The sequence below is a fragment of the Cupressus sempervirens genome, chromosome 7, assembly GCF_028749045.1.
Source record: "Cupressus sempervirens isolate cs-2001-9-10 chromosome 7, ASM2874904v1, whole genome shotgun sequence".
Taxonomy (NCBI): Eukaryota; Viridiplantae; Streptophyta; class Pinopsida; order Cupressales; family Cupressaceae; genus Cupressus; species Cupressus sempervirens.
In genome coordinates, this window is record NC_143124.1 from 7,901,709 (window position 1) to 7,929,074 (window position 27,366).

The 27,366-nt window shown below is 34.0% G+C and overlaps 1 protein-coding gene across 1 annotated transcript; it reads left to right on the top strand.

Moving 5' to 3' along the window:
• On the top strand, positions 1-27,366 carry LOC149545145 (protein CTR9 homolog). Its single transcript, XM_089793710.1, has 5 exons — positions 1-384; positions 2,873-3,134; positions 3,186-3,412; positions 3,646-3,779; positions 27,219-27,366. The coding sequence occupies exons 1-5, from the start codon at positions 1-3 to the stop codon at positions 27,364-27,366; spliced, it is 1,155 nt and encodes a 384-aa protein (XP_089649836.1).

Here is a 27,366-nt window from a genome sequence, read left to right on the forward strand (position 1 = left end):
ATGAAATTGGGAGATCTTAAGAGTTTTGTCTCAAATTTTGAAAAGGTTTTGGAGGTTCACCCTGAGAACTATGAGAGCTTGAAAGTTGTAGGCCATATCTATGCTCAACAAGGGCAGCGAGAGAAGGCTTTGGAAATTCTAAGAAAGGAAACTCGCATAGATCCACGTGATGCTCATTCCTTTATTAAGATGGGTGAGTTATTGATATCATTAGACCCCAGTGCAGCCTTAGATTCTCTTAACATAGCAAAGTCTCTTCTAAAGAAGAGAAAAGAAGATGTACCCATTGAATTTTTAAACAACACTAGGGTTCTTCATTTTGATCATGATGAACTAGAGTTGGCTCAGCAAACTTTCATGGAGGCATTAGGAAATGGCGTTTGGGTTGAATTCATCAATAAAAGCCCCAATATCAATTCTTAAGTTTTTCCCGTGTGTTTAAAAGACATGGAATTCTTCCATCGACTAGAAGAAGAAGGTGTTTAACTTGAGTCATCGTGGGATAAAGTGACAACACTATTTAAATTGAGTTTCTTTTTAAATACTATTTAAATATAATTTAAAATATGAATTTATCCATGAGAAATCCAATGAATAGGTGCTCCTACATCATAGACGGAGGTGCTGATGAAAGGTATGATGTTACTGACTTCCCTCTTAGCGCCCTAGTCCACCAAATCATACATGAAATCATGGGACAAACAAGAAAAAATGTTGGATTTAAAAGCTTTTCTGATTGGTTATTAGGAGTATGAACGAGGTCTGCATGTTAGATTCGAATGAAGCCCTAAGACTCATTCAAAGACCCCACACCAATATCGGCATGAAGGCTTCGAGTGAAGCCCCTTGGGACCTTCGTTCAAAGATTTGGCTTCATTTGAAGCCCCTAAAATTTAGCTTCCCCACTTTCCATCTGATTTCTTCATTATGGAAAGTGGGAACCATTATTGTGGCCCTACCCAGGAACAAAATTTTATCACCTAATTTTCCTTTTGTTGACTTCATGATCTTTCTATGAAGTAAATAAAATAATAACTAACATTTTCTACGTTTCAAACTTCTATGTTGACTAAAAAACATCTGCTGAAATAACTTTATTTGACAAATTCCATTAAAAAATTATAACCTTTTTCAACCTAGACTTATATTAGACATTTTATAAGTTACACTAGATTAACATGTTTAAAAGTAACTACACATATCTAAATGTGTGCACTACATAAGTGTGCAATAAAAATATATATGTATATTTCAATCTATCTTGACATATGTTCATAATCACTCTTATGAAAAGGAATGTATTCAAATATTTCAAGCTCATCTTTGTCATTTGGCTCCCCAAAAATGTGCATACAAGTAACAAAATATTATAGAAAGTCAAGTATTCAAACTATTTGCTAAATGTTACAAGAGAAAGATAGATCGTTCATTATTGAATATATAAAATATTTCATATACCACAGAATAACTATTTTATAAATGAAAACTTTCATACATGGGATGAAGAATTCTGGTTGTTTGAAAGTCTATTGGACTTTGTGAGCTTGCATAAAAAATATCACAATAGTCCTTGAATGCTTGAATGTTCTTTTTTCACCTATAAGTAGTGGTGAATATAGAAATAATGAGACATTTTATTTAATCTACTATATGGATTTGAAGCAAACAAAATTATTATAGCAACTCAATGCAAAGGAAAATCAATATATTTAATTTAAAATAGTCTAAATGTGTTCATACAAAAACTATAAATGATTATCCCTATTTAATTGATCTTTATATATTCCTAGTTTTTTAGCTAATGACCAGCCAAATGAAGCCCTTAAAGACAACAAGACACAATTTATACCCAAATTAGCATTTTAGAATATTATGAGTGAACCACTTTTCTTTCTTTGTAGCCTATTTTATCTTGGAAATAGGATACCAAATCATGTTGTTATCCTTGATTTATAATCTTATCCTAGTTGATATTTTCTAACAAAAAAATCAATAATCTATTTAGATGGCTTGTCTTTTATAGTGTTAACCATTCTCCAAAAATACATATTTTTTTCCGAAAAATATCTTTGAACTCAATGGAAAGCTCATGATTCAACTACCTCTTGTCTCCTATTGAGGTATTATGGGGATGATATAATAAATAATTCATTCCATCCTACATTGGTAATACTTCTTATTTGGTGAATACATCATTTCATCAAAAAGACTCTTTGTGTGGTGAACCTTTAAAATTTTACCTATACAGTAGATAGATCAGAAGCAACAACATATTTAAATAAACTAAATATCCCTAGAAACATATATGTATATATGTAATAATGTAAATCAAATCAATCTGGAATATTTTCAAGATATAAGTTAAATTCTCATGGATAATTTAGAAGTCATATGTCACAAAAATCTTCAAGTGGGTTACAATTTCTTATTTTTGAAAAATAAATCAAATATTGAATAAATTTGAACCTAAGATTTATTTAAAATAATTTTAAGATATATATTCAATAAAAAAATAAAAAAATAAAAGATAATAGAACTATATCATTAAACATAAGAGGAACAAAATTTCATCACTTGATTTTCCTTTTGTTGACTTTAAAATCTTTCTGTGAAACAAATAAAAAACAAATAACATTTTCTATGTTTCAAACTTCTATATTGACTACAAAACATCTTCTCAAATAACTTTATTTGGTGAATTCAATTTAAAAGATTAGAACCATTTTCAACATAAACTTATACTAGATTTTCAACAATTTTCAAACTTCTATTTTGACTACAAAAGATCTCTTGGAATATAGATCATCCATTGTTGAATATGTAAAATATTTCATATACCATACTATTTAATCTTGCCAGGCTATTTGAACAGCTACATGACACTGAAAAAGCAAATCTTTTGTATAGGCTAATATTGTTCAAGTTTCCTAATTATGTGGATGCATATCTACGACTTGCAGCCATGGCCCAGGATCGAAATGAGATCCAACTAAGCCTAGAACTGATTGGGGAGGCACTTAAGGTGGATAAAACCTCAGTAAATGCAATTACCATGCTTGGCAACTTGGAACTGAAAATAGATGACTGGCTTAAAGCAAAAGAAACAATTAAAACTGCAAAAAATGTATCAGATCGTAAGGATGCTTATGCTGACATTTCTCTTGGAAACTAGAATTATTTTGCAGCTTCACGCAATGAGAAGAAGGATCCAGATGCAGAGGGAATACATCTTGATAAGGCTAGGGAATTTTATTGTAAAGTGTTGGCTCAAAGACCTAGAAATGTCTATGCTGCAAATGGGGTAGGCATTGTGCTAGCCGAAAGGGGTCATTTTGTTCTTGCAAAGGAAATTTTCACACAAGTTCAAGAAGCTGCAGTAGGAAACATCTTTGTTCAGATGCCTGATGTGTGGGTAAATCTAGCACATGTTTACTTTTCACAAGGACAGTTTTGGCTTGCAATGAAAATGTATCAAAATTTTTTGAGGAAATTCTATTTTGGCATTGACAACCAAATTTTATTATATTTAGCCGATCACATTATGAAGTGGAACAGTGGCAAGATTGTAAAAGAACATTATTAAGAGTAGTACATTTGGCACCCTCAAATTACATGTTATCCTTTGATGTTGGTGTTGCCATGCAGAAGTTTTCAACTTCAACACTTCAAAAGCAAAAATGTACTACTGATGAGGTTCGTCAAGCAGTGTCTGAATTAAAGAATGTGCTTCGTGTGTTTAGCCAATTGTCAGTAGTGCCAAGCCCTGATACACATGGCAGGTTTCAAGGATTAATACAAGCCACCCATGTTGCAGCCCTATATGATTGCTTTCACAACCTACCATCTCCGTGCATTTTTTCTATATGTATGCTAATTTGATTTAAGGAACTATCAGGCTATGTAATTGTATGATTTGATCATGAGAAAAACTTTGTGGGATAATGAAATATGATACAAGAAACAAGGAATATGCACTATGTTTCAATGAATTTTTAAAAATGTCAAGGTTGATTTTGCAAGATGAGCATCATAGAACTTTACAAAATTATGAAGACAAGGCAGATTTTGTGTTGCTGAACAAGAAAGCATATTTCTAACTGAAGTATTGACATAAAAAGTTTAGTAACTGTCCTAGAAAGTAATCTTGACAAAAGAGAGCATATTCTTAAAGTAGTTGCTTGGTAGAAATCCATTAAAAGTGTCCATTAAAAAACACATTACAGCCTGAATACGTCAGTATATGGCAGAGAGTTTTACATGGAATTCTTGGGATAAATAGAATAGTAGTGAAGCCCTATTCAAGAATGAAAAAGCTTGGTATTTTCCAAGGAGAGGACTTCTATCAAGATGAATCATTAAATTTGGAGTGCACTTTGTAACAGACACAAAAGATTGCATGAAAGTTGTGAAAGGGGTGCAGAAGATGCTCACTTTTTCCTTGTAGAGTAACAAGTAGTTGGTGTTGTTGTTTCTATTAGTGTGAATTATGCAAAGTAGCCAATTGTGTTTGATAAGAAACTCAGTGTCAATTCAGACGACATCCATTTCAAAGGAAGAAGACCTGATAAAGATAAGGCTCTTCAAGCATTCAAAATTCTAGAACCCTACACAGTCGAGAGAAGACAAAGTGTGCAGAGTTTCCCCTAATAGTTGAGATCATGAACATAATCCAAATAGGCAGTTTGTGGAAAGTCGCATAGTATGAGTGAAGAATCTAATGAGATGATACACTGCATATCATAAAAAGTGGAAAAAAAAACCCCCAAAAAAACTTTAAAATACCATGTGATCAGAGCATGAAGGAGGTGGCAAGAACAAGAGCTAAAACAAAAGGGAAAGCACAAATGGAAGTCTACAATCATAGCAATAAGTCGCAACAAAGTTTTATTACAATGTTCTACAATCAAATGAACCCGTCAATGATCTGTAGCAGATGTGCCCTTGTGCCCTTTTCGATGGAGACCAAACTTTTTTGCTTCCCTCACGCCAATGTTGATGGAGACTGAACTCGTAGCTTCACCAAATGAAACATGAATTACATTTTTGCCCTTTTTTTTTTTTGTTTTATGCTGCCGTGTGTGTCGCAATTTTGACGTAATTAATTTGTCGCAATTGCGACCAACACGGGCATGTTATTAAAAAATAAAATAAAATTCTTTATAACGCGACCAACCAACCCATCTAAAAAACTTGGTCGCGATTTAGGGTGAAATGCACTAGTGTTTTGGTCTAGCAATTAAGCTTAGTGTGTGATATTTAAGTTGTGCATGAGAGTTATAGAAATTACTTTAGTCTTGGTTTTTAGAACTTGGATGTAGTTAACATCATGTATCTTGTAATAGAAAATGACATCATAAAACTTGAAAACCAAACTCCCTTGTATATTCTCATAACTCTACTCAAGCTAGAGAACTACTAAAATTAGGGTCAAATTACAATGTTAGGTTGCCATCCAAGCGACAGAACCACAAATTGGCTCCCATCAGATGGGTGTCAAACTTTTTCTAGTGCAAATTTTGATGGCAAGAGCATCCATCACAATTGCAACTAATAAAACAATCATAACTTGGAGGAAGGAAGGGGCAAGAGTTCATGTTCACGTCATCACAATTGCATTGTCAATGTGACAGGTGTGTTGTGGAAGCAGCATTGATTCATGTTGTGCAAGTGACAACTAGCCATCAGATCATGTTATAGCAATTGTGATGGCTAGTCAAATTATATAATAATAATAAATTGTTTGTAACACCTAATTTTGCATTTTCTTGTTTAATGTTTAATTTTTCCTCATAATTTAATTTTTTTAGTCATTTCAAAATGAGTTTGAAGGAGGCAGAGCTTCTGCCTGAGTTAGTACTCAAGAAGAGGAAAAGAAATGAAGAATGGGAGAACAACAGGAAGTGGCAGTTGGAAGTTGCAAAAGTAAAAAATGCTACAAACTGCATCTTGGTCCTTAGTTTATTTTTGTTAAGTTTTGCATCAATTTATGAGTCACCAAGGACTAGATGGATCCTTTAATAAAAAGTTGGGTATTTTTATTGATGTGTCATTACGCCATCTATGGTTGAGGAATGTACCTTAATAAGTTTCTTGCATGTACTTTGTGACAAAAATCAGCAACATGATGTTATTAGATTGAAGAGAGAGGCAAAAATGAAAGGAGGCTTTTATATTGAGCTAGAAGCTAGGCTATTGTTCATTATTCATATCCATGGGTAAGTAGCTAGTTTTTAGTATTTTTATACCTTGTAATTTCTTGGTCTTTATGTAGTGATAGATTTGGTAGACCATTAGCTCTCTAGTCTATTTTTCATAAAAAAGAGAGAATATTTCTAGTCTAGGTTTTATTATAATATATTTACATCTCTTCTAGTTTAAATAAAGAGGAACAAAAAATTATTAGTCTTTCCCAAATTCTAATATTAGTTTTTAAGTATTTTTTTTCATTTATTGAGTTTCTTATTCTCCTATTTAGTATAAGACAAGAACAATTTTGCAACTTTTTCTTTTGAGGCAAGTTGGTCCTTTTTCAGCTTGACCTATCTCTTTTGCAGTTTTTGTTTCTAAAATAGTGGTTAGTGATTACTTTTGGATGTGTATACAATATTCCAATGAAATTGACTTTTTATGGAACTTCATTTCATATCTTCAATGGTGTGTTACTAAAAGTGAACAAAGCAACAATGAACATGTTGCATCGGGTTGAGCCATATGTGACCATTAGGTATGTTCTTTTTTAGTTATAAGCATTATGTAGATTAGTTTTTTCTTATTTCATAGATTCTTGTGTCTATTGTTATTTAATTTTCTTGTTTAATCCTTTCTACATATCCAAATTCAAAAATCATAAGAGAGCTAATTTACAATAGAGGTTATGGAAAGGTTGATAAGTAGAAGATTCTTTTACTTGACAACTCTATCATTGAAAAGGTACTTGTGTTCATGATGCCTTTTTGTGTTAGTTGGTATGCTTTCCTAGTGCTTATTATTTCTTCCTTGTTGCTTGTAAATAGGTTTTAGGAAAATATGACATAATTTGTACTGAAGATCTTATCCACAAGATTGTTACTATTGGCCCCAAATTTTTGAAAGTGAGCAACTTTTTTGTGGCCATTTAAACTCAATGCTCCATCCAGTCGATGGAAGAAGAAACACAACAAGTATGATTATATTGTTCAAGAATACCAACATTTCCCTATCATCTATTTTGATATGGAATGTATTATGAGATTCTCATTTCCATAACATCTATGAAGGAGTCATAGGTTCAACTAGGGGATCAAATCAGACTCTCATTTCCCTTGAACCTATCTTAGGGTGATAGAGAAGCGCCAATTTGGGGCACTTCAGCAGCAACAAGCAGTAGTAGTGCATATGATCAATAGTAAGCCTCAACTCACATGGGGAGTTTGATTCACTTGAATAATTCCATGGGCGCACCTTAGTTGAGTTTGAAGGAAGTGATTGAAATATATGCACAAGAACATGACATCCAAATTTTCCCTGAAGTTGATTTTAGATATGGAAAGGCATATATTTAGAAGTTTGATTGGAATTTAAGGCATGAGAGAGAGTCTGTGGCAATATACTAGAAGGAGAAGGAGAGGCTTTAGAAAGACACTGCACGATAGAAACAACAACTAGACAACATAGAGGATATTATGGAAGCATTGGATAGAACCTAGGAAACTGTTGCACTAGGTAATATGACATTGGAGTCACTTGGATAGAAAACACCATCTTATAGAGAAGATTGGATTTTCACATTCACAATGATCTAATGACTAGGGTATTCCAGATGTTAGAAAATAAGTTAAATGGAATGAAGAAGAATATGTCTCTTTTTACAAGTATACCTTGATTTAAATATGAGAAGGCTTAGGAAAAAAATCATTTGGATGGATGTGGTCTTGTCTTCTTGCTAGCCTATTACTATATTGGTATTTAGTGTAGATAGAAGCAAACTAAAAAATCTATTTATTAACGAAAACCTATATCATTCTCAAATCAATCAAATATCTTTTCACTGGTAGCATACATATTCCAAAAGATGGTTGAAATAAAATACAAAATGATAGTAAGTGTCAAGAAATACTAGAATGAACCCAACCACTAAATAATATATTGTATTCCAATTGTTCTCACAATGGCTACAAGTGTCCCAATTGAATTTTTGATACTTGTCCAGTATAGATGATCCTGATTATATCGAAGATTAAATGTTTGAAAGTATTTTTTTCATATTTAAAGAAAAAATCTATATCTTTTTATTTGGAGTATTTGAAGGTCTTTTGCTCAAAATTCGAAGCCAAAACTTTTATTGGTCCCTAAAACTAGGTAGTCCTGAGCTCACTGGTTTAGGGATTGAAACTAGATTTTTAGTTCTTCTTTTCAACAATGTAAGCGGTTTCAAAATCCAAACTCTAGGTCAAAAGTTATGATCCTGACAAGTTGGGGTAATTAAACACCTAGTTTTAAATAGTTTTAGTTTAATTTTTTTGTTTTTATTATAGCCACATAAACATTTCAAGTTCATGGATATGGTGACTATTGATATTCAATCATTTTATATATTCTTTCAATTTCAATTAATAAGCTGGATTTTAGTTTTGCATACAACACTTTCAATTTTTGCAAGATTTTCCAAAATTTGAACATTGGTATCATAGGTATTTTGATTCACCAGATATCATGTTTGTAGCCCACTTATTAAATTTAGGTTAATGGATATGAATATTAAGATTTTTTTCATGAATGAATCTGATTAATAAGAAATCAATCAATTTCCTTGGAACTTGAGGATAAAAAAGGGATCAACCATTATACCATGAAGAAATCCTACATACTGTGGTGCTATATCCTAATTATACAACAAAGAAAGAAGAATCCAAATGTTTAAAAAGTGATTTTTCTAAGTAGAGAAAGTCATTATACCATTTTTCAAGTTTCGTAATGCCATTGACACACACTGAGCTCAAATGAAGGAGTTCTAAATCAATGGCAAAATGATATATTTCAATATACTACAAAGACCAACTATAATATGTTTGAAAATGAAGACACTGGTATATCAATCAAGACAATAGATCTACATGCATATTTTGAAGAAAACCATGTTGGCTAAGGGAACTCAAACTAAGTGCCACCATTTAGCCACGCTACTATAATAGTTGGCCTTTGAGCAACATTTACACCAAGGAGTGTTATTCCTTGACCTAGAAAACCAATTGACTATAGATCTTTACAACAAAAGTGTAAGAAGCATTGTTTGTTACTGAAACAAAAAGTTTGTATGTGTGCATTGTGCTTGATATCTGAAAATGTAATGAGTTCAAAATTGAAAAGAAATAAGCTAATTGAGGAGAAAAACTTCTCGAGGATCAAATTTAAGTTAGAACTTGTCAAACATGATTTGGTTATGGCTTGCATAAAATTATAGAGATTTCTATGTCCATAATAAAAAGGATGATTAATTTTTACCATGTTTTAAGAGTTCATTGATAAGGTTGTAGTAGGTCACTCCCACTTTATTAATTCCACCTTTGATTGTGTCATTTTTTCTCCCCAAAAATGAAAAACATTTTAAAGAAAGGCACTACTGATTGTTAGTCACTTTTGTTTAAGGGTTAAAACATTGGCTCACGTAATATCTAGGAACTAGGATATAGAAAACCTATATGCATCCAAGGCCATGTCCTTCATTAGTTTCACATCTTCCTGTAAATAATGTAGTCCAAGATAAAAATAGTAATTTCATTAGGAGGCTAAAAACATAAAAAGGAATAGATTCATGATCTTCCATGGATAGTCCATGGATGGTCCCTCAAAACTCCAACATTTTCTTTCATATAAATATTCATTTGGGTAATCAGCATATGTCCCTTAGAAATCCCACTTTTTCTTGCATGTAAATATTCATTCAAGTGCTACTTGAATGGTACCTTCTCTCTAATAGAACCCATTTACTTTTTTACCCCTACAATCATTTTAAAATTGTGAAAATAAATGATGTGTATCTAGAACTTGTTTTTCTTTCCCATATCACATAAAATGATGAAATTATACATGAAAAAAGTAACCAAATAATACAACATTAATAAGTTGGTTCTTCTAGAGCCTTCTTCTACATTACTTGAAACCAAGAGATTCACACTATTAGTTGTCATGCAATCATAGGTTAATGTTGAACTTCACTTAATTTTGAGAATAGTTTAATGTTCTCTACTAATCAAGGCCAACCACCTATCAAGAGTGTTTAACCCTTTGAGCATGTGGTCTGGGGTCATGTCAAGAAACTAAGGACTTTTACTTCTATGTCAAGGATGATCTAGTGGATCAAGGTTGACCTCAACCCTAACCTAGGTCAACGATTACCTCGACCTTGACCTAGGGTAGGGTCAAACTTTTCCCTGACCCTAGATCTCATTTTCAATTTTCATGAGTTTTGGGAACTCGGGCTTTGGAGAGTTCCTTTTCCCTCTTCTGGGTCAATTGTTTTGGGTTTTAGAATGGTAGACTCTTAAATTGCATTTAATATAAGTCTATTAATAGGGGTTAAGGTTAAATGGGCTTTAATTCTCTTATGCCAGCCTTCTCTGGGAGTTAATGCCCTAGATCACTATATAAGGAAACCTTCTTCCCTCATTTTGACATCCATTATTCATAAGTGCATCCACTATCTATGAGAGACTATCTACTTTTCAAGTGAGCAAGCATTCTATCATTCAAGCATTCAATTTTTCCATTGAAGATCAAGGATTGAAGCATTCAAGCCTTTGAAGGGATTTGGCACAAGCATTCAAGATTCATCATTTAAACCCTAGATCTAGCCATCATATTAGTGTGATCTTCCTTCAAGACCATTTCTTCATCTTCAAGATTTAATCATTATGGTGGATTCCAAGCATACAATCATGGAGGTTTTGATTTACATTCATTGATATTATGTTCAAGCTTTCATATCAATATACTTGTTTAGATTTCAAATACAATTGCATATCTATTAAATATCATAGCTTCATTGTTAGATTTAGTTCTGTACTACTTGCTAGCATTCTCCATTTCAATTATATTATTAAGGTTGATTCCAAATTGAGGTTTGACCAAGGAAAACCCCTGATCAAAACAACAAAACCATTTTTCTTGCAGATATAAATGTGGAATAGAAAATTGTAGAGTAGATTTGGATACCCTTTTTATCGAACTTGCGAGATCTAAGAATAGAAATTTCATCAGAGGAATATACTGCAAGGTTGAATTTTTGGAGTGCAATTGTGCTAGGGTCAAGGTTGACCTACTCTCAAAAGGAAAACATATTTCTGGGTTTTCTCTATCTCGACATTTCTAGTCCAAAGAGGATGGGAAATTTCCCATAATTGTACAAAAACATCAAAAGGTAGCATTTTCTAGATTCAAGGTTAGTATTTTTCTTTTATCTATTTCAAGATTTAAGCACATACTCCTCAAAAGAGAAAGACCTAACAATGAATCTCTATCTAACAATAAATCTCCAAATAACTCATCATTCAAAATAGAGGGTACATGTGTGCTCATGGAACATGCAAGAGGATCAAGGAGGGAAGCCTTACCATATTTGTGCATGTGAGGTGCTAAAACATTCACACCTAAACAAGCGTTGTGTGCATCTCTAGTCCCTACTTATGGTAGAGTAGGAGGGGGGTGCATTTGTAATTAACTTTGGCAATTTGAAACCAAGGACAAGCTAATTAATTATTTCTTTAATACTAGTAACAATGCTGACTAGATGTGGGTAGACCAGGGAATATCAAATTCAAGTAGTAATCCACACCAAGACAAGTGAAAATAATTAGCATAATATCACAAAAGAAGGTGGAAGCTTCACATAATATTGTATTTCCCCTTTAGTAAAAATCCTTGTGAGAAAATGGTTGTACCAAACATCTCTAGTGTCAGAGATAATTTTGAAAGCTGAACAGAAGGGAAGCCTTACTCCCAAAAGGAAAAAAGATTTCTGGGATTTCTCTATCTCGACATTTTTAGTTTAGATAGGATGCAGAATCCCTCGAAACTATATACAAACATTAGAAATCAGCATTTTCCATATTCAAGGTTAGTATTTGTCTTTTATCTATTCAATATTTAAGTACATACTCCTCAAAATAGAAAGACCTAACAATGAATCTCTAATTAACAATATCTTGATGTGTTCTTGACCACACATCTATGTTGTTTTGTGATCCCAAATCGACCTCACACTTCAACTCCATTCTTTAACTACACATGTTCTTGAAATGATCACACATTAGTCAAAGAGGGGCAAATGTATGGACCCTAAAATGATCACCTAGACTATGGGCCCCAATTCTCCAATTTATCAATTTCCTTAATCAATGCATCGCAATATTTTACTGAATCAATTCAAATTATTTTCCTTTATCAAATTGCAATTAATTTCATTATTTCAATATTTCCTAAGGTTTGATCATTTAATCAATAATCTTATTTAATTAAAAGAAAACATCCCTGTTAAATAAATAGAATAATCTTAGTTAATTAAAAGAAAATCTCTCTTTTAATTAAATAATTTTGTCTTATTTAATTAAAAGAAAATCTCTTTTAAATAAATAAAATAATCTTATTCAATTTAAAAGGAAACCTCTTTTTTAATTAAATAATTTTATCTTATTTAATTAAAATCTTTCTTTTTATTAAAAAATCTTATCTTATTTAATTAAAAGGAAACATTCTTTTAATTAAATAAAATAATCTTATTTAATTAAAATAAAATCTCTATTTTAATTAAATAATTTTACCTTATTTAATTAAAATATCCCTTCTAATTAAATAATCTTATCTTAATTAATTAAAAGAAAATCCATCTTTTAATTAAATAAATAAATCCCCACTTAAAGCTCTCTTTTCGATGAAAAAAGAAAATAAATAAAGTAAAATCTTATAAAGAATTATGTTTTTGCACATATCTCTAAGTGGCAGGTTTTTTCCTCTTGCCTTTTTAGCGATTTATCCCACATTGCTCTTGTGAGAAGCCTCCCACCTCCACACTTTTCTTTATAAGGAGCCCTCTCATTCTCATTTGGATAGATGTTAGTTGCTATAGTTTTGTTATAAGGAGCCCTCTTCTTCTCATTTGGATAGATGTTAGTTGCTATAGTTTTTTAATGTTTTAGATTTGGAGAGCGATTTTGGAGGAGTTTGAGCATTAGGGTTTGAGCCTTAGAGTTTGGATATTGGAACTTCATTGCAACTTATCTCTTCTTGTCTTCTTCTCTCATGCATCCATGGCTTCCATCATCATGCTTCATCCTTGCATTTTCATATCAACTTAGAGTCATATTTTCTTTCATAGATTAGATTTCTTTTCTTATATTGCTTTGCATTGTTATCATTTAGATTATCTTGCATCTTCATTTGCATGAATATTTGATGATCATGGAGACTAGAACTCTTGTTTTTCCTATTTGAATCTTTCATTTTATGGTATAATTGCATGGGCACAAACTAGGTCAAATTGAGGGCCTCCATTACAAACCCTTCTACTCCATGAATAGAAAGCTATAAGATGTCATTTGAGACCTCATTCCTGAGAAATGTTGGATGTAATGACTCATAGAAGTGTGTTAACATTTTAGCAAACAAGGTTGACCTCATCCCTAACCCCAGGTCTCATTTTTAATTTTCAGGAGTTTTGGGATCTCAAGCTTCGAAAAGTTTCTTTTCCCTCTTTCGGGTTGGTTGTTTTGGGTTTCAAAATGGTAGACTCTTAAATTAAATTTAAGCTAGGTCTATTCCTAGGGGTTAAGGTTAAATGGGATTTAATGCTCCTATGTTGACCTTCTCTAGGAGTTAGTGCCTATAAGGAAACCTTCTTCCCTCATTTTGACATCTATTATTCATGAGTGCATTCACTATATATGAGCAACTGTCTACTTTTTAAGTGAGAAAACATTCTATCATTCAAGCATTCAAGTTTTCCATTGAAGATCAAGGATTGAAGCATTCAAGCCTTTGAAGGGATTTGCTTCAAGCATTCAATATTCATCATTTAAACCCTAGATCTAGCCATCATGGTGGTGTGATCTTCCTTCAAGATCCTTTGTACATCTTCAAGACCTATTCATTAAGGTGGATTCCAAGCATAAAACCATGAAGGCTTTTATTTACATTTGTTAATTTTATGTTCAAGCTTTCCTATCAATATACTTGTTTACATTTCAAATACAATTGCATGTCTATCAAGAATATCATAGTTTCATTATGAGATTTACTTCTACTACTTGCTAGCATTCTTTATTTCAATTCTACTATCAAGGTTGATTCCGAACTAAGGTTTAACAAAGGAAAACCCCTCATCCAAACAAAAAAATCATTTTTCTTGTAGATACAGGTGTGGAACAATGAATTGAAGAGGAGATTTAGATAACCCTTTTGCCAAATTTGCAAGATCCATGAACAAATTTTTTTTTAGAGCAGTCCAGGTCAAGGTCAACTTTTGATGGTACAATTGTGCCTTGGGGTAAGATTGTGCCCCACTATCAGGGTCAAGGTTGACCTCCCTTCAAAAAGACAAAATATTTCTTGGTTTTCTCTGTCTCAAAATTTCCATTCTGGAACATGTTGCAAAATTTCTTGAAACTCTAGATAGAAATTAGAAAAAAACACTTTCCAAATTAAAGGTTATTATTTGTCTTTTATCTATTTTTGGATTTAATTACATACTCCTCATTATAGAAAGACCATTTAACCTCCTTTCTCTCTATTCTCCATCACATGATCCATTTCTACATTGATCACTTTCTTGTGCTTAGTCAAATTTAGATCATTCCTTTTGGAAATTAGGGTTAATAAAGGAAACCTTATTTTCTTTCTATTCAGATAGCTTTCTAGTTCACCCAATATTGCTTGGTAAGAAGGTATGTGAACCTTGTTAGATGAGTAATGTCTCCACAACTCATTATAAGTCTACTAGTAAAATTTGTAAAGTAATTGTGGATGGTGATAGTATTGATAACCTTGTTACTGAAGATATGATTTAGAAACTTGGTTTGAAGAGAGTGAGACATCCTTGTCCATATAGGATTGGTTTGTTACAAGATGAACATGCTTTGGAGGAGAGGGAGAAATGTCTAGTTGATTTTCAAATTGGGTAGTATAATAATCAAGTGTTGTGTGACATTGTGGACATGAGTAGTTGTCACATATTACTTGACAAACCTTAGAAGTATGATTGTTAGGCTATGCATAATTGTGTTAGGAGCATGGATACAACTAAGAAAGGTGGCACAAATTTTTCACTGATTATTTTCTAGAACGAGGAACTTAGTAGGAGGAATGTAAGATTTGGAAGCCAAGTTGAGTTGAAGTATTTTATAGAGTTCATCATGGAAAAAAAATGTTTGAGAAAATAGATGAATGTTGTTGGAAAGGATTGGCAAAAGTGGAACAAAAAAAAGAGTTTTCAAGTTGATAACTTGGAGAACATGTATATGAAGAACTAGTTTGGGATTTATGTGTTGGATCCCAGAAGATGTTCTTCAATATGTTAAGAACATTTTTTTGCACCTAGGGTGCCTAATGTAGGAGCATTGTGGGATAGTTAGCGATCCTGCATGTTGGTGTGTTTTGACCTTAGAGATGGTAAATTTTGTCTAAAAAGAAGTGTTTCTTAGTAATTATTTAATATTTTTTGGATATAATGTTGACTGATGTTCTTAGTTGGTGAAGAGACTTAGTTGTCAGGGACTTAGTTGTTAAAAGAGCTTGGCATAACTTATGGTACTTGGCAGACTTGTTGGTTTGGTAATATTTGGATTTTTTAGTGATGCTTGGGAGTTTGGTAGTCATGCTTTATTAGCAAAGCCTAAATTTCTTGGTTGATAGTTTTATGACACTCAATAGAGTGGCTTGGTTAATGGAGTTCTTAAGGTTTTGATTGGCTTACTTTGTGCATTTAATGTGCGTAGCATGTGATCATGGTGTTGATCAATCTAGGGATGTGTGAGGACATATTTCTAGTCTTGGATCTTCGTGTTATGTGTATTTAATGGATTTTGTAAGATGACTAAGGAATTTTACATTTCTTTAGTTCCAGAGTGTTATATTTACAACAGGGCAACTTGCGACCATGCAAGTAGTTAAGGAGGCCTTGGATAGTGTTGTAGGTAATTAATTTAGGAGGAGGATTCAGAGGAGTGGAATTAATTCAAGAAAGGAATTTGAAATTGAAAATTATGAGAAGATCTAGTGGCTTTGGCTTGGCTTTCAAGCACAAGTTTAGATCTTGTTGGATGTTTCAACCAAATTGTTCTTATGTTACAAATTTGGCTAGCTAGGGTTAGGTTTTGGTTGGATCTTGAGGGATCTTGCAAAAATGTTACTTGCTATGTATTTAGTTGTAACTAAGAAGGTCGTATACCCTAGAACATTGCATGTAAATGGTTATTTTATGAATAAAGAGTTGAGATTGGTAACAGATCTTGTGGTTGTGTTGTGTTTTCCATTGTGTGGTTGTTAGCTAGGGGTTTGGACATCTCCTTTTGGGATTCTCCAACCTTGCATATAATCACCTAGTTTACCTCAAACCTAATCACCACTTTGATGAATGAGTATACCATTAAGCATGGGAATTCATCTTCTCACCACCCTTTAGCTAATGGCCAAGCATAGATAACCAATAGGGACATTGAAGCAATCTTATCAAAGACCATAGCCATCCATAAGAAAGATTGGGCACTCTACCTTCCTGAAGAAATTGGGGCCTATAGGAATAAATGGAAAACTATGATTGGCTTCATCCCTTGAGAATTGGTTTATGGAAAATTAGTGTCTATATGTATGTATTTTGAACACAAAACATTTTGGACAACCTTAGAGTTGAACATTGATCTCACTTAAGCTAAAAGAGAAATAATCTTGTAGCTAAATAGATTGGATGCGTATAGGAAATATAACTTGCATAATACTAAGGTTATTTAGTAGAAACATAACAAATGCCATGAAAAATTCATAAATGACAAATAGTTCTCTATTGATTATTAGGCACTTTTTTCTAATTTTTGTTACTAGCACACTCTTGGGAAATTCTAAACTAGGTGGTTGGGTCCATATGAAATAGTAGCAGTCTTTGACAATAATATTGTGCAATTATCTATCATTGATATTATATAGTTTAATTTATTGGTGAATGTCCATCATCTCAACCTTTATCATAAGCCTCAGAGTAAGGAAGAGTTATTGCAACAATTTGAATTTCAAGGAACTCATGTTGCTTTTGGAAGAGATGTTACATGAAAATATTGATTGATGTGAATGGGGGATAGAATATTCCTTTTCGACAAGATGTTATTTGATTGATGAAGAGGATTTAAAATGAGATGTGTTGTATGAGGGGGATTAATACCTTCCTTATGCATGTTAGTGACATTCATGTGAAGCATAAATGGGGGACCAAAGATAGATGATGAAAAGATATATTTGGTAATCTTGGAGCTTAGATTTTTTTCATATATGTTCCGATCAATGCCAATGGGGGAGATTGTAGCATGCATCTAATGATATTCCTATGGGGGGTCATATTATCATTATTGGAGACATGATTCAGAGCTTATATGTTGCATTCATGATTTTGTTTTTCATTGATGATAACTTCTAATTATCTTTCTATGAAGACCAAAGTAGTAATTAAAGATTTTATTTATACGGTTCAAGGATGGAAGATTAGTGTATGCACACTTGAGGATACATTCTATAGTATGTCTAGAGGATACAACTAAGAGCATGGACATAAATATGAATACTAGAAATAGTAATGAAAATTTAAGTGAAGATTGGTTTTAGGCAATGTGTATAGTGAGAGTTTACTAATATTTTAATTTTATCTCATGACAGTGATGGAATCTAACTGAGAAAGCTTAGAATAAAGTTGAAGACATGTTAGAGATGCTAAGGTTGAGAGAGAATAATCTAAATATCACTGTATGAAAAGCTATAAAGACTATTAGCCAATACTTGTGTGTCATCTTGGATAAAGTGCAAAATAATAATGTAACATGTATTGTAATATCTTAAGATGGTCCTATACTATTATTGTAAATTGGGAAAACCCTTGGGTTGACCCAATAACTTGTTTTAGGAATTGAAAGGAAATATATTTTCCTTGGATGAAAAGCATGATATGCGGTCATATCCTTGGAATATGTATTATAAGAACTTGATATGCAAATTAGTGGAGAGTAGAGAAGTGATTTGTACAATTGAGGCACAATGACCTTATAGCAAATTGTATTTGGAAAGATAAGTTTTTGGTAGGATAATTCTTGTTTCACATTGTATTATTCAAAGGACTAATGCTAATTTTTTGGGGACACTGGGCTTAGCTGACTTCCTATAAATTTTGAAAAGGGTTGGCACAACTCCTAATAGCATTAGAATTTCCAAAGAGGGATTCAAATTCTCCTAAAAAGGAGTCATATGTATTGATTATATTTCAATGACTCCTAAAAAGGAGTCATATGTATTGATTATATTTTGACCCTAAGGAACTTTTATATTAGTACATCATCTTATGGATACCATCCCCACCAAGTGTTTCCCTCTGATCAAGGATTTCCCTAGTTGACATGTTTGGTGTTATTATGCATGTGCATCTTTCTATGGTTGTTATCTTGGTTATTATGACCAATTCACACCACCCCCCCCCCCCCAACCCTACCCCCTCCCCGCCTCCCTCTTAGTTATCTTTGTGGAATTTACTTTCTAACAGGAAGAGCTTTGTATTCTTGTCCCCCTCTAAGAGTCATGTTTGTGTGGATTTTTTCTTCCTAAAAATTTCTTCTTCTATGATGAGGTCAACTTTCTTGTTTAGAAGTTCTTTTTCTCATAAATAAAGAGAATTTTCCATGCCTTCAATCAATACTTTTCCTTTGGTTCAATTATATCTACGTCCACTATTTTTATCTCTTCAAAAATATAATTGAACGAGAGTTTGGTCCACTCTTTGATTTTCAGTTTTAGGTGCTTCAATTTAGAGACAAAATGAAGCATCTTGGAACCCTAAAATGATAACTCATTCCACCAAGTTTCTAGGAGGGATCGGATGTTTTTATCTTGAAACCACATGTTCTCGCACTTGAATGGATTTTTCTTATGTCTGACTTCTAAAGAGATGTCAAGCCTAATGGGGAAGTGATCCAAGTGTGAAACAAACCTAATCTTTTTAGAAAGGAAATGATTAAGGAGGCTAGATCCCCATATAACAAGAATCTATCCAAACTTTCAGCTATGAGATATGATCAAGACCTCTTGTTCTTCTAAGTACACACCCCATTAGTGGTGTGGATATGTAGAAAGTTACATGACATAATCCACTGGTTGAAATTTCAAGATACTAGACTCAAATTCCTAATTCCATGAATATTTCCATCCAAAATAGAGATGGAATTAAAATCCCCTCCTAAAATGACATTACTATTGACACAGTGCAAGGCAAGAGAATCCCCACAAGAGATGTCCTAGCCCCCAACTATATAACCATGTAGTGGAAACACAACAACAAGAAGCAACAATACAAGATCTGATACCAAATCATAATAATATATTCATAAAATATAACTGATTACATGCAATGTGTCGGGTTGTAAGGCCTTCCTGGTTACGGCCAGATACAAAGCAAGTAATAGTTCTACAAGATCCCTCAAGATCCAAACTCAAACCCTAGCTAGTCTAGATCCACACTCTAGTAGAAACCTCCAAGGAAGATCTCAACTTGACCTTGCAAGCCCACCAAGCATTCTCCTTCTTTTCCAAGCTACAGCTACTAGCCCTTCTCAAAATTCACTCTCCCAAGCTCCTCCTTTTCTCCTCATGGATGAATAATGCCTAAAGAATCCCCCCCCCAACCCCTACTTATACCAATCTAAGCCACAAGTCATCCTAGAACACAAATTAAATACAAATACATAAATTAAATGCCACAAGTCGGCCTCCTACAACAATTAAATTCCCAAAATCGATGTCTTAGTAAAATTGTAATATCTCCTAGCTCCAAATGAATTAGAACTTGAGCTTCGAACCATAGGTAGAAATCTAGACTTCTTCAATCTATGAAATTTTCATCCTTTAACTCGTTGTAGAAAATTAGTTATAGAGCCTAAAATAGACACCAAATTCCCAGACCATGCCGAGCAACCAAAGACCATGTCGAGCTCCATAGACCATGCCGAGTTCCAAAGACCATGCTAAGTTCCATAGACCATACCAAGCTCCCAAGACCATGCTGAGCTCCCTAGACCATGCTGAGCTCCCAAGACCATGCTAAGCTCCCAGACCATGCTGAGCTCCATAGACCATGTCAGGCTCCCAAGACCATACTAAGCACCAATATTCACCAAGCTCCTTAACTCTTAACCAAAATCCCTCTCAAACATGCAGGATTGCAAGCAAACCCAAGATGCTCCTACATCAGACACCCTAGGTTTGAAAAGATGTTCTAGTAACTGGAAGAACATTTTTTGAGATTCAACACATAAATCCCAAACTAGTTCTTCACATACATATCCTTTGAGTCTTCAACTTGTACACTCTTTCCCTTGTTTTTCTTCTTCACATCCACCACAGGTGTTCCATAGGTCTAATTTCCATGCTGATCTCCAACTTTCTCAAAATTTGACAACTCAACTCGGCTACCAATACTTAGGTTCCTCCTACCAAGCTCTTCATTCTGCAAAGAAATCAGGGAAAACTTCCTACCACCTTTCTCAATTGTAAACACATTCCTAACACAATCATGCATAGCCTTGCAATCATACTACCAAGGTCTACCAAGCAACACATGACAACTGTTCATATCCACAATATCACACAACACTTGATCCTTATACTGCCCAATCTGGAAATCAACAAGGCATTGCTCCATCACTTCCAAAGCATGCTCACCTTGTAACCAGCCAATCCTATAAGGATAAGGATGTCTCATTCTCTTCAAACAAAATTTTTGAACCATCTCTTCAGCAACAAGATTATCAGTATTACCACCATCCACAATCATTTTGCAGACTTTACCAATAGACTTACAATGAGTTTTGAACAAACTGGTCCTCTAACAAGAATCCAATGTCCTCTCACCAACCAATACTTGTCGAGCCAACAAACTCTCTCCTTGCTCAGGCTGACTCTCTTGGACTTCAACCTCATTCACAATAGCAGTTGTCCTACCAATTTGACATTGAAAAGATCTATGCCCCTCTTGACCACACTTGAAACAATTACCTCCGAACCCACCTCCACCTGTCCTTCTCCTGGGTTCCATAGGTTTTGGTTTACCTTCTTCTTTTGGTTTAGCTTGTGTTGAACTATCTTGCTTCTCCTTCCCTTGAGAACTACCTTGATTCTTCCTCTTTAGTTTCTCCTCTGCTCTCAAAGCATACTGATAAGCATCCTCAACTAAAGAAATATTTAGCATACCAACCTCATCCTAAATATTGAATCTCAAACCATTAATATATTGTGCTACCTTCTCTTTTGATAATTCTTGATGCCCAGACCGAATAGTCAAGTTGTAGAATTCTTCTATATAATCTTTCATAGTCATATCCTTCTGCTTCAGATTTTGCAACCTCTTAAATAGCTCAAGTTCATAATCAACAGGAATGAACTTAACCTTCAACTTAGTCACCATCAATTTCCATCTAGTGATCTTCATTTCACCTTCCTCTTCTCTCTCTCTTTGTAGTTCTTTCCACCAAAGAGTAGCATGTTCCTTCAGCTTAGTCTATGCCAACCTTACTCTGAGTGGATCCTCAATATCCTCAAGCTCAAAGTAGTCTTCCAATTCACCAATCCAATCAATCAAATCTTTAGGATTCAAAGTGTCTAAAAAATTAGAAACCTCCATCTTATGCTTTAGCTTCAACTGAGATCCAGGTCAAGCAAACTGACCAGCCCTAATTCCAATAGGTCTCTCCACATGATCAGATCTATCCTCACCACTAGATCTAGTAACTTCAAACTCTTCAGCAACTTCCTCATAACTACCTTTAGTACCTACATGCCTAGGTACACCACCTAATGCACTCACAATTTCAGCAATCATGTCACTCTTCATTGATGTTATCTCTGCTCTAACATTCTCAAACTCAGATCTTATATCTGCTTTAACCTTCTCTAAAATCCGTTCTTCTAAAGTATCAGTAAGATCAACAATTTCCCTAGGGTCCAATATTTTGGGAGGCATTTTCAAAAATATTAGAAAACCCTAAGAAACAAATCCACGACCAGAATCTAACTCTTCAACCCAAGTCTTGGTGCAAACTGACTCAACTTCTACAATCTTTCCACATACTCAGGAACAACCTTCGCTCTGATACCACCTGATGCAGTGCAAGGTAGGAGAATCCCCAAAGGAGATTTCTAGGCCCCCAACTATATAACCATGCAGTGGAAACACAACAACAAGAAGCAACAATGCAATATTTGATACCAAATCATAATAATATATTCATAAAATATAATTGATTACATGCAATGTGCCAGGCTGTAAGGCCTTCCCGGTTATGGCCAGATACAAAGCAAGTAATAGTTCTGTAAGATCCCTCAAGATCCAAACCCAAACCCTAGCTAGTCTAGATCCACACTCTGGTAGAATCCTCCAAGGAAGATCTCAACTTGAGCTCGCAAGCCCACCAAGCATTCTCCTTGTTTTCCAAGCCACAACTACTAGCCATTCTCAAAATTCACTCTCCCAAGTTCTTCCTTTCCTCCCCAATGGATGAATAATGCCTAAAGACTCCCCCCCAACCCCTACTTATACCAATCTAAGCCACAAGTCCGCCTAGAACACAAATTAAATACAAATACATAAATTAAATGCCATAAGTCGGCCTCCTACAACAATTAAATTCCTAAAATTGATGTCTTAGTAAAATTGTGATATCTCCTATCTCTGAATGAATTATAATTCAAGCTTCAAACCATAGGTATAAATCTAGGACTTCTTCAATCTCTGAAATTTTCATCATTTAACTCATTTCAAAAAATTAGTTATACAACCTGAAATAGATACCAAATTTCCAGACCATGCCAAGCAACCAAAGACCATGTTGAGCTCCATAGACCATGCCGAGTTCCAAAGACCATGATGAGTTCCATAGACCATGCCAAGCTCCCAAGACCATGTCGAGCTTTGTAGAACATGCTGAGCTCCATAGACCATGTTGAGCTCCCAAGACCATCCTGAGCTCCCAGATCATGCTGAGCTCCCAAGACCATGTCGAGCTCCATAGACCATATCGAGCTCCCAAGACCATGCCGAGCACCAGTATTCACCAAGCTCCATAACCCTTAACCAAAATCCCTCTCAAACATGAAATATTGCAAGCGAACCCAAGATGCTCCTACATCAACTATTCTAGCGTGCCAAAAGAAACTTGGATATTTCTCCCCAAACCTCAAGTTTCCTTGAGGAGGATATGGGACCATAGAGGTTGATAAGAATGAAGGAAAGAGAGGAGGATAATCTATTGTTATGAGTGTAATTTTTTTTCTTGGATGAGGATTATGTTTGAAGCTAGGGTTATGACTAAACTTCAATAATTTACATAATGATACCCTTGTCATTGATCTCAATGGGGGAGAGATAAGTACATGAAAAATATTGATTGATGCCAATGGGGGAGATAATATTCCTTTTGGAAGAGATGTTACTAGATTGATAAAAATTATTAAAAAGGATATTTTGATGTATGTGAGATATTAACACATTCCTTATGCATGTTGGTATATTCATGAGCGGGGTGAATGGGTACCAAAGGTAGATGTGGAAGAAATATATTTGGTATTCTTGGAACTTAGATGTTTTTCATATATGTTCTAATCAATGACAAAGGGGGAGATTGTTAGCAAGAATGATGATGATATTCCTATAGGGGAGCATATAACATTGTTGGAGACATGATTCAAAGCTTATGTGTTACATTCATGATTGTGTTTGTCATTCATGACAACATAGTTATCTTTCTCTAATGACTAACAAATTAGCAATGAAAGATTGGATTTGTGTAGTTTGAGGATTGAAGATTAGCTTTAAAAAAATTTAGATGTTCTACAATATTTATAGAGGCTTCAACTAAGAGCATGTATAAAACTATGAATACTAGACATAGAGATGAAGATTTTAGTGAAGACTAGTTTGAGGCAATCCGTGTAGTGATTTGTTACTGATAATTTAAATTTATCTCCTAAAAGAGATGAAATCTGGTAGAGTGAACTTAGAAGAAGGTTGAAGACATGTTAGACATGTTCAGGTTTAGAAAGAATAATCTAAATATCACTACATGGAAAGCCATGAAGACTGAGAGCTAACAGTTGTGTGTAATCTTGGATAAAGTGTAAAATTATAATCTAACGTGTTTTGTAATATGTTTTTAAATGGTTCTATATTATTATTGTAAAATAGGAAAGCCCTTGGGCTGACTCAATAAATTGTTTCAAGAACTAGTATAAAGGAAAGATATTTTCCTTGGATGAAAAGCATGATATGTAGTCATATCCTTGGAATGTGTATTGTACTAGCTTGATATGAAAATTTGTGAGGAGAAAAGAAGAAATTTGTGTAGTTGAAGAACATTGAGTTTACAAGGAACTATATTTGGCAGGATAAGTTTTTGGTTGGATGGTTTTTGTTTCACATTATATTATTCAGAAGGAATCGTACTAAAGTTGTTTGGGTAGTAAGCTTAGTTGACCTCTTTTCAACTCCTAACAGGGTTGGCACAACTCCTAACATGGATTCATTTTTTTCTAACAAGGACTCATATGTATAGATTATATTTCATTGACTTCTAATAGGGTCTATGCTTCACAAGGAACTTTAATATTAGTACATCATCTTGTGGCTACCATCCCCACCTAGGTTTTCTCTCTAATCAAGGGTTTACCTAGTTAACATATCTAGTGTTATTGTATATGTGTATATTGTGGTTGTTGCATCTACTATTTACATGTTTTAGAATTAATAAAGATAATGAGAGTTGTTTGAAATTCATAACTAATTCAACACACCCCCTCCCCTCTTCAACCCTTCAACTATCTTGGTGGACTTTAACTTCTAATAGGGATAAATTGTTGTTCCTATTCCCCTCTAAGAGAAATGTTTTTTTGTAGATTTCTACTTCCAATAAATTTCTTCTTTTGTGAGGAGGTTAGCTTTCTTGTTTAGAAGTTCTTTTTCTTGGAAATAAAGAGCATTGTCCATGCCTTTAAAAAATACTTCTTCGTTCAGTTCAATGATATCTAGATCCACTTTATTGAGTTCTTCAAAAAAATTATTGAAAGAAAGTTTGTTCCACTCTTTGATTTTTCAATTTTAGGTGCTTTCATTTAGAGACAAAATAAAACATCTTGGAACCTTGAAATGATGCCTCATTCTGCCAACTTTTTAAAGGAAATAGGAATGCTTTTTTTATATTGAAACCACATGTTCTCACAAATGAAAGGATTTGCATCAAGTCTGAAGATTTGCATTGGGTCTGAATTCTTCAGAGATGTCAAGCCTAATGGGGAAGTAATCCAAGCCTGAAAGAGGCCCAATCTTTGTAGAAAGACAATGATTGAAGAAGGCTAGCTTCTAGATCCCCACAAAACAAGAATCTATCTAGTCTTTCATCTTTGAGATCTAATCTAGACCTCTTATTCTTCCAAATACATACCAAATTAGTAGTATTGATATCTAGAAGGTTAGATGATAGTATCCATTGGTTGAAATCTTGAGATGCTTTATACAAATTCCTAACGCCGCAAATATTTTTATCCCAGGATTAGAGATGAGGAGAAGGTGGAGATAAGGCATGATGTGGACATAAAGAAGTTGAGATGTGCAAATTGGTGAAAACAAAACCCCATCTTTCACTGAAGTTCATCATGGGGGCTTGAGTTGGGGGAGTCGGAGATGGAGGGCTTGAATTTAGGGACATTAAAATATCTTGCAAAGATATAATTTCCTCCATAAGAGAAACCCTACTATCATCAACGGCACATAATAAGGTTTCAAAAAAATGCTAAAAGAAGTGTTGTCATTAAAATTTTTCACCTTTGATAATTTAAAGTAGGGATTAACTAGGATAAAACTCATATGCTCCTCTTGATGGGAGCTAGGATTTTGAAACCCTAGTAAAAAGCCAAGGAAACCCCCCTGAGCGTTAAATGACATCCTTGTTAAGAAGAGACAATAAGAGAGTCCCCAAATTAAACCAAACAACCTTTCATAAAAAAATAAGAGATGTGTTGAGCACTAGTCCCTACCTCGGGAGGGATAGAGGGGGGTATTATGCGATCAAAGGGATGGAGTGGACTAGAGCAGGTTAACAATGCAAGCAAGACATGAAAAATGTGCAAGAGTCTTGTGGAAGCAAATAGGCCACAACCATATTTTCTGGTGAAACAATGGACTGTTTGTCCAAATGACAAGGCATCCACCATAAGGATTTTACAATAAAGAGCTCGTGCAACACCATGGTGAGGACTTCTATATAAGCACATAGCTCTCTAATGTTACAAAGCCCAACTCTCAAATTCCCTTCACCAACAAAAAAAGTCCATTGTAAGCAGTCATAAATAGGGAGAGCACTACAAAGCATAGAGAAGTCATTTACATAACAAGTGAGAGGGGTGTATACAATAATCCTTGAATCAATGTAGACTGAAATATCATTTGAAAATCAAAGGAAAGTACAAAGGGGTCATTTCTACCACCTTGAAGAGGTTCATCTAACTTACAAACAACAGCTGCATCTTCTTTCTGTAAAATTAAAATTTTCTCTTGTTAAAATAAACTATTTCTACAACTATGTCAAAAGATCTCAAATCAAGTGGCTACCTCCGACAAATGGTTGCATCAAAATGAACTTTGATGGATCTTCAAAAGGTAATCCTAGAAAAGCTGGTTGTGGCATGTGTTTACGAAATCATTTGAGTGACGTTCTTGCATTGAAATGTCTCTCTTTACTCTCAAGCACAAGCAATATGGTAGAGGCACTAGGATTACTTTATGGTTTGGTTTTGGCTAAGAACTTGGAATTAAAAGTGATTCATATTGAAGGTGATTCCACTCTCATCATTCATGCTTGCATCAAGAGACAAATCGTTAACTAGAGAATCAAATATATCATGTCTAAAATCTGGTATTTGATTGACTCATTTGATTCTTACCTCATTTGAAATATCTACAGAGAGGGCAATTTGGCTGTTAATCTTTTAGCAAAATGGGGGTCTGATGGCATTGATCTTGATTCCACAAGACTAAGTATCTATGTGAAAGATTTTCCAGATTTAGCACACATAATTGATACAGATAAAGAGCTTTATGCTTCTGCCTAG